The following is a 14760-nucleotide window of genomic DNA, read 5'->3' as shown; positions in this document are numbered from 1 at the left end:
TGAGCATAAATGTAAAAATATCCTCAGGTGAGGATTAAAAAAAATAATAAAATAAATTAAAAAGATGCTCAACATCATGTTATTAGGGAATTGCATATTAAAACAAGATGTCACTGCCCACTTATTAGAGAAACTCTAAAATATTGACAACACCAAATGCTAGCAAGAATATGGAGCAACAGGAACTCTCATTACTGGTAGAAATGCAAAATGGTAACACTACTTTGTAAGACAGTTTGGCAGTTTTTCACAGAGCTAAAAACAGGCTTAACATATGACACAGCAAGTACACTTGTAGGTAGTATTTATCCAAACAAGTTGAAAATGTTATGTCCATACAAAAACCTATATACAGATGTTTACAGCAGCTTTATTCATAACTGCCAAAACTTGGGAGCAACCAAGATGTCCTTCAGTAGGTGAATGGATAAAACTGTGGTATATCCAGACAATGGAATATTATTCAGCACTAAAAAGATATGAGCTATCAAGCCATGAAAAGACACAGAGGAACCTTAAATGCATATTATTAAGTGAAAGAAGATAATCTGAAAAGGGTACATACTGTTATGATTCCAACTATATGGCATTCTAGAAAACGCAAAACTATGATGACAATGAAAAACATCATTGGTTTTGTGGGCAAGGGAGAGACAAATAGGCAAAACAAAGAGAACTTTTTAAAAAAATTTTTTTCTTTATTGATTTGAGAGAGAGAGAAAAGGAGAGATAGAAACATCAATGAGAGAGAACATAGACTGGCCACCTTCTGCATGCCCCCACTGGGGATCAGGTCCACAACCTGGGCATGTGCCCTGATTGGGAATCAAACCAGCAACCTCCTGGTGCATGGGTCAACGCTCAACCACTGAGCTACACCAGCCGGGCCAAAGAGGATTTTTTAGGACAATGAAAGTTCCCTGTATGACATTATAATGATGGATATATGTTATATATTTGTCCAAACCCACAGATACACCACCAAAAGTAGTATGATTATGATATGTCAATGTAGGTTCATTGTTGGTAAAAAATATATATATATATATATATTCTGGGGAATGATGTGTGGGGAGACGATGCATGTTAGGGGGTAGGGTGTAAATGGGAAATATCTGTATCTCCCTCTCAGTTTAGATGTAAACCTAAATCTGCTCTAAAAAAATTAAGTCTTGCCCTGGCCAGTTTGGCTCAGCAGTTAGAGTGTCGGCCTGCGGTCCGGAGAGACCTGGGTTCAGTTCCCACTAAGGGCACGTACTTCGGTTGCAGTTTGTCCCCGGCCCTGGTTGGTCGTGCGGGTGGCAGCCACTTGATGTGTCCCTTCACGTCGATGTTTCTCACTCTCTCTCCCTTCCTCTCTCTCCCTCCCACTCTATCTGTACAAAAAATGGAAAAATGTCCTTGGGTGAGGATAAAAAAAAAAAAAAAATTAAGTCTTTTTTTTTAATCTGAAAAAGAAAAAAAAGTGGGTTTACAGAAGCTCACGTCAGAAATATAAAAGGAATTTGTTCTTGTTTTGGGTGGGATGTCAGACCCCTCAAGTCTCCAAGATTATATCTAACATATGAAGGATTTTTATGCAGAGAACCCTACAATGAAAAGTCAAGTTTGGAAACCAATAATTCAGTCCAGCCTTCTCAATTTACAAGTGAGATCCAGAAAGTTAAATGACTGCCCAGAGTTATCTGCTAACACAGTGGTAAAATCAAGGCTAGGTCTCCCAACTCTATCCCAATGATCTTTTTATTATACTCAGACATTTCAGAAAGCCTAGATTGGTGTGGTAAGGCATGTTCTTAGTGACTCATGCTGGATCACAGATAACCAATGCTTGTTTTCTTCTTTTTCTGTTAAGCTTTCTTTTCAAAGTGCTCATAAAATCATATTTAGTAACCTGTTCTAGAGGTATGCCAGGAATAAATATTAACAACTGTTACAAGAGTTGCAAAAAAGAGAAAAAAGAAAGTGAAAACCAGATGACATGCAGTCCCTGATGAAAAAACACATCATCACCCGTATTTTTGTCAAAAGAAATCAAACTTGAATCTGATCAAGCCTCTAGATCCAGCTGCCAATTAACAGGCAATAACCGTATCATGAGCATGCAGTCAGAGAGAACTCTCCAGTTCAAATGGCCCAGGTTCTTCAACAGATAAATTATAAGGAAAAGAAAGGCATGAAGAGGGAACCTGAGATTAAAAGAGATTTAAACTTCCTATCAAATTTTTTTAAAGCAAGACTAAACAATTAAGAAACACAATTTAGCCCTGGCCGGTTTGGCTCAGCGGTTAGAGTGTTGGCCTGCGTTCCGGAGAGACCCGGGTTCGGTTCCCGCTAAGGGCATGTACCTTGGTTGCAGTTTGTCCCCGGCCCTGGTTGGTCGTGCGGGTGGCAGCCACTCGATGTGTCCCTTTCACATCGATGTTTCCCTCTCTCTCTCTTCCTCTCTCTCCCTCCCACTCTGTCTGTACAAAAAATGGAAAAATGTCCTCGGGTGAGGATAAAAAAGAAACACAATTTAGCTCAGCTGGTGTGGTTCAGTGGTTGAACGTCAACCCATGCACCAAGAGGATGCCAGTTCGATTCTCAGTCAGGACACATGCCCAGGTTGTGGGCCCGATCTCCAGTGGGGAGCATGCAGGAGGCAGCCAATTGATGTTCTCTCTCCTCGATGTTTCTATCTCTCTCTCTCCCTCTCCTTTCTTCTCTCTCTAAAATAAAAAAAAAAAAAAAATTTAAAACGAGACAGTTTATTATTTTAAATGTCAGCACAGGGTTACTTTTGAGGGGAAGACGCTGTGTTGGGATGGAATATATAGGGTAGCTAGCAAAGTTCCACTTGACTTGAATGGTGATTATAAGAAAATATGCCTTATAATTTATTTTTTTATGTGGTTTTCTATATGTGTTTTATTCACAGTAAAAAGGTTAAAAATGAAAAAAAAAATCAGGTAAATTAATAATCAGATTCCAGATATAACACCCTTTGAGCAAAATATTTACCTATAAGAGGTTTATCATTTTTTTAAATGTACTCTATAGTTATTGATTAGGCCTACATACGATCCCTAGCAATTCCAGAAATGTAATCTGAATGCCAACTATTTTTTTAAAAACCACACTGAGGTAGTTTTATCTCCTTAAACATTCCCTTTTTTCTTTATCCCATAAACATTAGCCTAATTGGCCCTGATGACATAAGATTTCTTTAAACCAGACAGGGAATGTTCCCTATTAGATTTAAAAATAGTAAAGAAACAAATCAAATAAATATTTAGTGAGAGCCTATTATATGAATAAATTATAACGTACTTTATGGAGACTGCAGAAGCACACACTGATTCTCTGATCTTAAAAAGCTTTTAACCTAGCCCTGGCCGGTTTGGCTCAGCGGTTAAGAGCGTGGGCCCATGGGCCAAAGCATCTTGGGTTCGATTCAGTCAAGGACAAGTACCTAGGTTGCGGTCCCCAGCTCCGATAGAGCTCATGCAGGAGACAACCAATTGATGTCTCTCTTTCACATCGATGTTTCTCTCTCTCTCCCCGCCTACCACTCTATCTGAAGATAAATAGAAAATTATCTTCAGGTGAAGATTAAAACAAAAAAATTTTTTTAAGCTTTTAACCTAGCAGGAGAGGTATTTATTTACTTGTCATATCTATAAAGTAAATATCTGAAATATTAGCAGGTTCAATCTCTCCTTAGAGAGACTAGGTTGGTATCCCTACCCCACCATAATGTCTTCTTTTCTATAAGCCAAATACTATTTCCTTTACTCTTTCTTATATTTGACATGTTCCATCCTTTTGATAATTTTGTCTGCTCTTTTTTAGGCCTCTTATCTTCCTCTCCATGTTTTTAAAGGAAGAGTACCAGAAAAGTAAAGTTGAAAAACAAAACATTTATTTCAGATATAACACTAAGACGGCAACAGAAGTAATTTGGCAAAGGACCAGATTAGGCAATGCAGTAAAATGGCTAATAAATCTAAGTTCAACCTATCTCGTAATCAAAGAAATGTTAATTATAAGAATGATATAATTTTGCCCGGCCGGTGTGGCTCAGTGGTTGAATGTCGACCCATGCTCCAAGAGGTCGCTGGTTCGATTCCCGGTCAGGGCACATGCCCAGGTTGTGGGCTAAATCCCCAATAGGGGACATGCAGGAGGCAGCCAATCGATGTTCTCTCTCATCAGTGTTTCTCTCTCTCTCTCCCTTCTCCTCTAAAATCAATAAAGAAAAAATTTTTAAAAAAAGAATATCATTTTACCTATCAAAATAGCAAAGATTAAAAAGTGATCATATTCAGTGCTACTTTGGATGAAACAAAACATTGTAAGTAGACATGATTTGATGCAAATTTTCCAGATTAATATGTATCAACATCCTTCTAATATTCATGTTTTCTGGTCCAACAACTCACTTCCAGGAATTCATTCTAAACAAATAATCTTGCCCTCGCTGGTGTGGCTTAGCTGGTTGAGCATCATCCTGTGCACCGAAAAGTCGTCAGTTCAATTCTTGGTCAGGGCACACGCCCAGATTTTGGGTTGGGTCCCCAGTTAGGGTGTACATAAGAGACGACTGATCAATGTTTCTCCCTCACATAGATGTTTCTCTCTTTCTCTCTCCCCGCCTCTCCTTCTTTTTCTCTCTCTAAAAGTAATGAAAATAGCCCTGGCCAGTTTGGCTCAGCGGTTAGAGCGTCGGCCTGCGGTCCGGAGAGACCCGGGTTCGGTTCCCGCTAAGGGCACGTACTTCGGTTGCAGTTTGTCCCCGGCCCTGGTTGGTCGTGCGGGTGGCAGCCACTCGATGTGTCCCTTCACATCGATGTTTCTCACTCTCTCTCCCTTCCTCTCTCTCCCTCCCACTCTATCTGTACAAAAAATGGAAAAATATCCTCGGGTGAGGATAAAAAAATAAATAAATAAATAAAAGTAATGAAAATATATATTTAAAAAAAGATATTATCATATCTTACAAAAGTTTGGAGAAAAATGTATGTATACAAATGTCAGTATTACCAAAGATATGGTGAGATATTACAAGCCATCTGAAAAATAAAAACTACTTAAATATCCAATAATAGGGGAAAAGTATGCTTAATATACTATATATACATAAACAAACATACCCAAATTTTAACAGTGAATTCTTTCCATATGATAGAATCGTGGGTAGTTATTTTATTTTTCCAAACTGTCTAACATGTGTCTATATTACTTTAACAAGCAGGGGAAAAAAACTCTATTTTATATTTAAAAAACTATTTCAAATGGTTTATGGCTTGACTTTGTCTATGGTATTACCATTCCTCAGTATCACAGACTAATGAATACAGATCATATTCCCTAAGGTATAACAATCTTATACATCATTTGATAAGGAAAAGGAGAGAAAGGGAAAACTTTTAGGAGGTATCATAAATATATCTGACCATGCAGAGACACATTCCAAACATAAGTCCTCTACAGGGTACCAAGAAATGACAGATACAATGGTGGTAGTAGTAGAGAAGATAAGCTACGAAGAATGAGGAAGAAACTTTTAAAAAGGTATACTAGAGAATTATCCTTAATCTCTATAACAACTTTATGTTATAGGAGAAACAAACTACATGACTGCAGCCCTATTGGCGCAACTGTCGGAGGCAGATAATCAGAAACACAAAATTTTGCACACAATTTAGACTCTGCCCCTGTAACCCTTCTAGTTTAAGAATCTTTCCTATAAATGTTCTAATAAATTAAAGAGTTTAGCTACCCCTCCAAAAGAATGAATTACATCTCTAAGAAAATCATTCAAATTTAGAAACAGCACATACCACTTTGATGACTAATTCTAGCATCCTACAAACTATTTACCTTTCCTGAAACAGATTCCCCATCATAGAAAAGATAGTGTTTTTCTACTTTGCCATCTTCAGTTTTCATTTCCGCCATTTTCCTGGTCTCCCCATCATTAAGGACAACATCGATCTCACAAATGGGACCAAAAAAGCCGCCAAGAAAACTCTGAAATATAAGAAAATGATCATGTTTTGTCAGTCACTATGTTTTGTAATTCAATTAATTGCCTATGACCTACAGTTAGAGACTGCAATCTATGAATTCATGGGAAATGAGAATTTAAATTTAATACAACGTAAATAGTTAATACTGTACACTAAATAATTTGTTAAGAGGATAAATTCATGTTAGATGTTTTTTACAATAAAAAAGACAAAAACTACACAAACTTAAACATGCTGTAATTTCGATCATTTCCATTGGTAACCACTATAAATAATTAAACAGATATACCAGAAATATAAAAAATTAATTCTTAACATCTGGATTTGAAAAGTTACCTTTGGTTATACTTCTAGAAGGTTCTTTCATTATAGCAGAACTCATAAATCCAAATTACTCATACAAATCCAAATGAATAATTACAATGTACTACTTCCTGTAAAATTTACTGCTATAGATCTGAACAGAATGTGTTACACTGTATAAGCCCATATATATAATAAAACTGGCTCTAATGAAAGAGCATAAATTTCTGTGAATTTTTCCAAAGAAAATGTATAAGCCTTGTTCTGTAAATCCTGGCTACGACAGATTATAAGAGACAAAGATCAATTGCTTATGAATGCCAAAGCATATTAGTAATACAGAATCCATTAGTAATTCAAATATCAGATATAGTTGTAGATTATTTTTGTCATTTATGAAAGTTAGTTTTCTAGTCTTTTTAAAAATTTATAGAGAACAGTCTCCTATCCTGGTGTCCTACATCCATTCTTATTCTTCCCTAAGAACAACCAGAGTGATTTCAGAGGGACTGAACTTCATCCCATGGACTTAGAGGTCGTGGTTTGATTCCCTGTCAGTGTACGTGCCTGGGTTACAGGCTCAATTGCTAGTAGGGGGCATGCAAGAGGCAGCTGATAGATGTTTCTCTCTCCCTTCCTCTCTTTTTAAAAAATCAATTAAAAACATTAAAAAAAAAATTTGATCATCATTCTGTTTAAAATCCTTCAATGTGCTGGTGATAGTATAAATGGGAACACCTATTTAGAAAATAAGTGGCATTATCTGTAAAGCTAAACATATCCCACAACCCAGCAATTACACCCCTAGGTATCTACCCAAATAGAAACTCTTATACACATGAACCAGGAAACAATGTAAGAATGTTCACAACATCTCCAAAAAGTTAACAACCCAAATATATATCAACAAGAGAATGGATGCATAACTTTTAGTCTTTATTCATACAGTGGGCAGTGGAACAAGATGCGACCACAAGCAAGAATGAATCTCACACACATAATGTCAAGTGAAAGCGGCCAGACACAGAAAGAATGCACACTGTATGACTCCATTTATTAAAAAGTAAAAAACAGCCCTGGCCAGTTTGGCTCAGTGGTTGGAGCGTTGGCCTGCAGACCAGCGTCCTGGGTTTGGTTCCTGCTAGGGGCATGTACCAAAAAAAGTAAAAAATATGCAACATACGTTAGTTTTAAAAGTCAGGGATTGGTGGGAGAAAGCACAAAGAGAACTTCTGGGTGCTGCTAGTCATGTTGTTTGTTTTTAGCTAAGTGCTTCATACACGGGTATTCACTTTGTGAAAATTCATCAAGCTATACAAGTATTTGTGCATTTTTATATAGCTAATGTTTACTTCAATGAAATGTTAAACACACACATTGTATTTCTTAAAATGGCCTTTATATTTGGCTCTATTCATCTCTCCAGCCACACCAGCCTCAAATGATCCAAGTTCATCAAATCTGCCAGTCTCCTTCTCGTCCTAAATCAAGTATCAAGTATCCTTACCCTAACTATTTCATCCTTTGAGTCTCAGTTGGACTCATGTCCATAAGAGGCTTTCCCTAACTTCCTAATCAAAACTGGATTCCCCAAATTTAGGTCTCACTACTCCAAATCGTTATACCTCATCCTTTATTATAATCTGTGTGCTCATTTAGTACCTGACTCCCTGACTGTAAATTCCATGAGGTCAGATACCTTACCCTTTGCTCATCACAGTGGCTAGGGGCAGTGTGTGGCATTTAGTGGAAGGCATTCAAATTCCTGTTCAATGTTAAATTAATTTTGAATGAAACACATACTGTCTTAATAACAATAAAACAAATAGATACACAAAAGAAATGAGCTAAAATCTGAAATATTTAGTAAAACTAGTCCTCCCCCCAAAAGTCAGCACTGTCGGTAGCAAAGTCTAGAGGAAGGATTTGGATTAAGTCTCAGTTCTGTCCTCAGGTGGGAGGGTAACGGCAAACAGGCTAATAATCTTCCTAAGGCTAGCTATGTAGGTCACAGGGTGACATGCTATGATCAAAGGAGACAGTGTTTTCCTAAATTCAGAGCTTGCTTCTTTTATTAATCCTGCATTAACAAAAGGATTATAATATCAAGACATCAACTAAAACAATTGTCAGTTAGTATTTTGGACATATTTCAAAGGCACAAACAGCAAATTTTCCTACTGACAAAATGTTTTCATCTTTCTTGGCAACAGTACAAACAAAATACTCAATCTCAACCAGAAAATTTCAATTAGAAAACTATTCTGAACAAATTTAGCGAATGAAAAACATCAATGATGGGTCACATGCATTGTCCTTTCCTAGTTAGCCTTTTTTTTTTTTTTTAAGATTAATTGATTTTTAAAGAGAGGAAGGGAGAGACAGAGACAGAGAGAGAAACATCGATCATCTGCTTCCTGCACAGCCTGACCAGGAATCGAACCAGCAATCTTTGTGGGCACAGGATGACGCCCAACCAACTGGGCCACACAGGCCAGGGATCCTAGCTTTCAGACCCCAAGTTTTAAACTCAAAACTTGCTCAAAATAGTGTATTTTGTCATATCTATAAAGTAAATATCTGAGCGCTACAGATATGAGAATGTACAGCATCTCAATATTAGTCATCTGATATTTACTAATAATCAACAATGTGCAAAGCACTGAGCCAAGGGTGTGTGGGGGTGTGTGTTTGCAATTATGACAGGGTAGAAGACAACAGCCTCATTTGAGTTATATTATAGAAGCAGGACAATAAATTTAATTTTATCATTCCCCCTTAATACTTTGCCAGAGCTACTTCCAGAAAAAAATGAGATTTAAAAACTATAAAATGTATATTACATATAAAAAGGAAATACAATGGTAACATTTTTCCACATACATATATTTAATACATAAGGCTGAATTTTGAATTTGAAGGCTGATATTAAAAGATCAAGTAATTAGCCCTGCCCAGTTTGGCTCAGCTGTTAGAGTGTCGGCCTGAGGACTAAAGAGTCTTGGGTTCGATGCCCAGTCAAGGACACATGCCTGGGTTGCAGGTTTGATCCCCGGCCCCAGTGGTGGTCATGCGGGAGACAACCAATAATGTGTCTCTCTCACATCCATGTTTCTCTCTTCCTCTCTCTCCCTTCCACTCCATCTAAAAAGCAATAGAAAAATATTCTCAGGTGAGGATTAAAAAAAAAAAAAAAAAAGACCAAGTAATCAAAAATAAGATATCAAAACTGCCCCTAATTAAAATGTTAAATAGACTTAGGAGTCTTATAAAACTTCACAATTAACTAATAATATAATTAAACAATGTCTTATTTTGACAATACATAAAAATAAAAAATTCCTACACATTTAAAATTTGTAAGAACTACCCTGGCTGGTTTTCTCAGTGATTAGAGCATCGGCCCACAAACCAGAGAGACCCAGGTTCGGTTCCCACTAAGGGTACATACTTCGGTTGTAGTTTGTCCCCAGCCTTGGTTGGGGTTGTGTGGATGGCAACCAGTCGATGTGTCTCTCTCTCTTCCTCCCTCTCTCCCTCCCACTCTATCTGATAAAATAAAAATAAAAATAAAAAGAGAAATACTTTAAAAACCTATTACTGTAGCGCTGGCCACTTTGGCTTAGCGGTCAGAGCATTGGCCCATGGACCTGTGTGTCCCGGGTTTGGTTCCCACTAAGGGCACATACCTCGGATGCAGTTTGTTCCTGGCCCCAGTTGAGGTCGTGTGGGTGGTGACCACTCGATGTGTCTCTCACATTGATGTTTCTTTCTCTCTCTTCCTCCCTCTCTCCCTCCTGCTCTATCTGAAGATAAATGCAAAAATGTCCTCGGGTGAGGATAAAAAACAAAAAACCTATTACTGCATATGCAGAATAATAGGCTGAGAAATAAACTATAACACTTTAACAAGGTTTAACTAATGACACCATGAGAATTTAGCACTGGGTTAACATCCAGCTTTTTACATTAGTATGTATCCAAAATGAATTTAGTCTTACTAAATGCCTCCATAAAATTTGGATGTCTTACATTTAACAAGTAGACAACAGAAAGAAAAAATTATCTGAGGAAAAAAGTCTATCTTTTTTGTTTTCCTTCTAAAAAGGGTTGAAAGATTTTCTACCCAAAGTCTTACTTTTGAAGTTTTTATTTCAAAATGGGCATCTTCTGTCATTTCAAACAAAAAGTCATAAAATTAAAATCATTCAGCCCTGGATGGTTGGAGCGTAATCTCCTACACCAAAAGTTTGCCCTGGCCGGTTTGGCTCAGCAGTTAGAACACCGCCCTTGGACCAATGAGTCGCAGGTTCAATTTCGGTCAAGGGCACATACTTCAGTTTCAGTTCATTCCAGCCCTGGTTGGGGTCATGCAGGAGGCAGCCACTCAATGTGTCTCTTTAACATTGATGTTTCTCTTTCCCTCTCTCTCCCTCTTCCTCCCTCCCACTCTATCGGAACAAAAATGAAAAACTGTCCTCAGGTGAAAATAAAAAAAAGTTTTCAGGTTCGATTCCTGGTCAGGGCACATACCTAGGTTGCAGGGTTTGATCCCCGGTCAGGGCCTGTATGGGAGGCAACAGTTCCATGCTCTCTCTCACACTGATATCTGTCTATGAATTTCTGTCTCTCTCTCTCTCCCCCCTCTCTAAAATAAAGAAAAACGTATCCTCAGGTGAAGGTTTAAAAAAAATTATCTAAAAAAATAAATAAATAGCCCTGGCCAGTTTGGCTCAGCGTTTAGAGCATCGGCCTGCGGTCCTGAGAGACCCGGGTTCGGTTCCCGCTAAGGGCATGTACCTCGGTTGCAGTTTGTCCCCGGCCCTGGTCGGTCGTGCGGGTGGCAGCCACTCGATATGTTCCTTTCACGTCGATGTTTCTCTCTCTCTCTCTCTCTGTTCCTCTCTCTCCCTCCCACTCTACCTGAACAAAAAATGGAAAAATGTCCTCGGGTGAGGATAAAAAAATAAATAAATAAAGTCTGGCTAGTGTGGCTCAATGGATTGAGCATTATCCCATGCACCAAGATGTCACTGGTTTGATTCAGGGTCAAGTCATATGCCAGGGTTGCAGGCTCAATCCCCAGTGGGGGGCACGCAGGAGGCAGCTGATCTGTTGTTCTCTCTCATCGATGTTTCTATCTCTCCCTCTCCCTTCCTCTCTGTCTAAAAAAAATCAATTAAAAATTAAAACGTTTAAAATAAATAAATAAATAAATAAAATCTTTTATTTATTCAAAATCAAATTAAAAAAGTAATTCTCCCTCCCTGGCCATTTTGGCTCAGCAGTTGGAATGTCAGCCCGTACCAAAGAATCGCAGGTTCAATTTCTGATCAGGAGCAAGTACCTCAGTTTCGGGTTCAATCCTCAGCCCCAGATGGGGTCATGGGGGAGGCAATCAACCTATGTGTCTTTCTCACACGGATGTTTGTTTTTCTCTCTCACCTCTCCCTCTCTCTTTCCTTCTTTCCCTCCCCCTCCCTCCCACTCTTTCTAAAAGAATTAATGAATAGCCACAGGTGAGGATTAAAAAAAAACAACTCCCAATATGTAAAGAGGAAACAAAATACAGAATTGTCAGGATGGTGAAGACTTGAAGAAGGAAAGGGAATAAAAACTGAAAAGAAGGTCAGGATACATTAACAGAGACTTTTGCTGAAACTACAGAAGGCAGTTTTGAGATCTTTAAAATCTGTTTTGGACATTCTCATAGATACAGAGAACATTTTGTTGGTTGCCAGTTGGGAGGGGGGTTGGGGGAATGGGTGAAAAAGGTGAAGGGATTAAGAAGCACAAATTCATTGCTAGACTGACAAACCTCAAAGGGAAAGGGGTTGGGGGGGTGGGAAGAGATAAACCAAAGAACTTATATGCATAACCAATGGACACGGACAATAGTTTGGGAAAAGGTGGGAGGGGGGCGGGATGTGGGAGGAGGGGGTCAATGGGGGAAAAATGTGGAACATCTGTAATACGTTTTACATCCAACAATAAAGATGTGAAAAAAATAAATAAATAAAATCTGTTTTGGAAAAGATATCTTCAAGTAAGCATTTAGAATATGAGATTTTCAGGAGCAATAGTAGGCAATTAATATACAAGTGACAACTCTTGTAGACTTTAAATAACCAGACTGAAATAAATGACTATTAAAACTTGATAGCAACTGTTTTTACAGTTTTCTAATCATGGCCTAAACCTGGTATCACTGACTTTAAGATAGTTCATATAATTTGTAAACCCAATATTAAGTATTATTACCATCTAGCAAAATTACACGTGGCTACATTAAAAGACAAACTTTTTAGCTCTCACTGAAGAAATTTAACTAGGTCCAGTGGCTGTAAAAAAAATGCAACTCAAGGTGAGTAGAAGGAAGGCCCTCAAAATTTATTCACTTAGCCCATACACATCAATGAAACAGCAATTTTCATACACACATTACATGTGTGCCCATTATAAGGTCATAAAGCCTTAGAATTTAGTTTGACGACTAACTTGAAAATAAAAATAGCCCTGGCCAGATTGGCTCAGCGGTTAGAGTATTTGCCGGCGGTCCAGAGAGACCCGGATTCGTTCCCGCTAGGGGCACATACCTGCAATCTGGCCCTGGCCCTGGTTGGGTCGTGTGGGTGGCAACCACTGGATGTGTCCCTTTCTCCTCGATGTTTCTCTCTCTCTCTCTCTCTCTCTCTCTCTCTCTCTCTCTCTTTATCTCCCTCCCACTCTATCTGAACAAAATATCAAAAAATGTCCTGGGGTGAGGATAAAAAAAAAAGAAATTGCTCATGAACATACTGTAATTCAAAAGCTTATTACACGTAACCATTTTAAATGTAAGCAAAAAAGGAAGGCCTTTTAAGTTTTCTTTGCAAATTATATTCAGTTAAAGAAGACTTCCCTAACTCCTGACTAGCAAGATCCCCAACACTTCCTTCTTAGTATTCATCACAACTGTTAATTCCCACGTTAAACACAAATAAGTATCTCCCTCCAGATTGTGAACTTCTCACGAGAAGAAGGGCTATTTCAGTCCCGCTCAGGCCCCTGAGCACACCAAAGTAACTATTTGCTGAAGGAAGGGAAAAAAAGTTTCCAAGTTTAAGAATAAACATGCCTGTTCTTTACTTGTATTTATTCAAAGTTAACTTTTAAAAATAAACCTAGCTTTGTCTTTAGCCAAGTGTCATGAACCGTTGAGCTTTGGGAAAGCAAGTAGTGTATGGAGAGTGCACAGTAGGCGCTCAACATATGCTCGCTACCTGAAACGACAAATGAATAGTAGCATAAAATGAGCCAAAGGAGATCAAATCCAGAGACTCCAGCACACCCAAGTTAAACACCACCGTACCCACGCTTGCCCTTCCCACAGTTTGGAGAACATACTCCGAATTTCCCTCCCCCTACTCCTTAGGCCATTTCAATATCCCAAAGCGTTAAGTTTCTAGAAAAGGCTTCGGGAAGGAAATGAAAGCCAGTCCTTAAATCAGCGGGCACGAAACTTGGTCCTCTGAGTTAAAGACGTCTCCCATTCCAACGTCTTTCTCTTCTTCTCCCTCATTCTACAAGTGTCAGTATCAGACGGAACTGGCGTCAGGAAATCTCAGAATGTCACCATATCCCGATTTTTAAAAAATCACGGAGTTATCAAGCTAGTGACCCTCTGGAAGAGACTGACCACGTCCTCTTCCCCCGAGTCCGGAACCGGGGGACTCACGCGTCACCCCACATGAAATAAACCAAAGCTGCCTGGGCAGAGCGAAGGGACTGACTCTACCTTGGAAGGGGAGGCGGCGGCGAGCCCCCGCAGAGGCGGGATCCGTGTACCCTGCCACGGCCCCCACAGCCGATCGAGGAACCCGGGCTCCGACATCGCCGGGAGAGCGCCGCCGCACGCAGGTCCCAGGGCCTTGCCAAGACTAGGAAGGGACGGCGCCGCCCGCACTTTCCAGACCCCGCGGTGGCCCGACCGGCCTAACCTGGCTCCCCGCCCCGCTAGCCTGCCCCCGGCGGCCGCTCCCTGCGGCCCCGGGCCCGCGGTTGGCCGTCCCACCGCGCACTCCCGAGCAAGACTGGAAGCAAGCGCGCGGGGTGCCGCGTACTCACCATTGTCAGCCCCGCGCCGCCACGTCCCCCCAACTTCGCTCCTCTTCCCTTAGGAGAACTCCCTGCCCCCGCGCTCCGTCACGTGACCTCAGGCCGTGGGCCGCACGTGACCCCTTCCTTCCTTTCCTCCCCTCCCCCTGCACCGGCCTCCTGCAGGTCTCTCGCCCCGCCCTACTGACCGGAGGGGTGGTGCGAGACAGGACGTTTGGGGCGGGGCTTCGCGCTCCACCCTGCGGCGGGGGCGGGGCCCTGCGATGTCGTAAAGTGGGAGGGGCCTGGGCGGTCGTAGGGTCCCTATGTCCCCTCGCCATTCTTGCCGTCACGTGACGGGTGGTTG

General features: G+C 40.1%; 1 protein-coding gene across 1 annotated transcript in view; it reads right to left on the bottom strand.

The window, feature by feature from the left end:
• Window positions 1-14521, bottom strand: part of VPS26A (VPS26, retromer complex component A) — a 38730-nt gene extending 24209 nt beyond the window's left edge. Inside the window, exons 1-2 of the mRNA XM_036265479.1 lie at window positions 14424-14521; window positions 5866-6015 (exon numbers count right to left, since the gene is read on the bottom strand). Coding sequence (XP_036121372.1) covers window positions 5866-6015; window positions 14424-14426 — 153 coding nt within the window. The 5' untranslated portion in view covers window positions 14427-14521. The remainder of the gene's footprint in view (window positions 1-5865; window positions 6016-14423) is intronic.
• Between the last annotated feature and the right edge of the window lie 239 nt (window positions 14522-14760).

Source organism: Molossus molossus, unplaced genomic scaffold, assembly GCF_014108415.1.
Source record: "Molossus molossus isolate mMolMol1 unplaced genomic scaffold, mMolMol1.p scaffold_m16_p_17, whole genome shotgun sequence".
Lineage (NCBI taxonomy): Eukaryota > Metazoa > Chordata > Mammalia > Chiroptera > Molossidae > Molossus > Molossus molossus.
The sequence above is the reverse complement of the archived record's forward strand: the minus strand, read 5'-3'. Positions and strand labels throughout refer to the sequence as shown.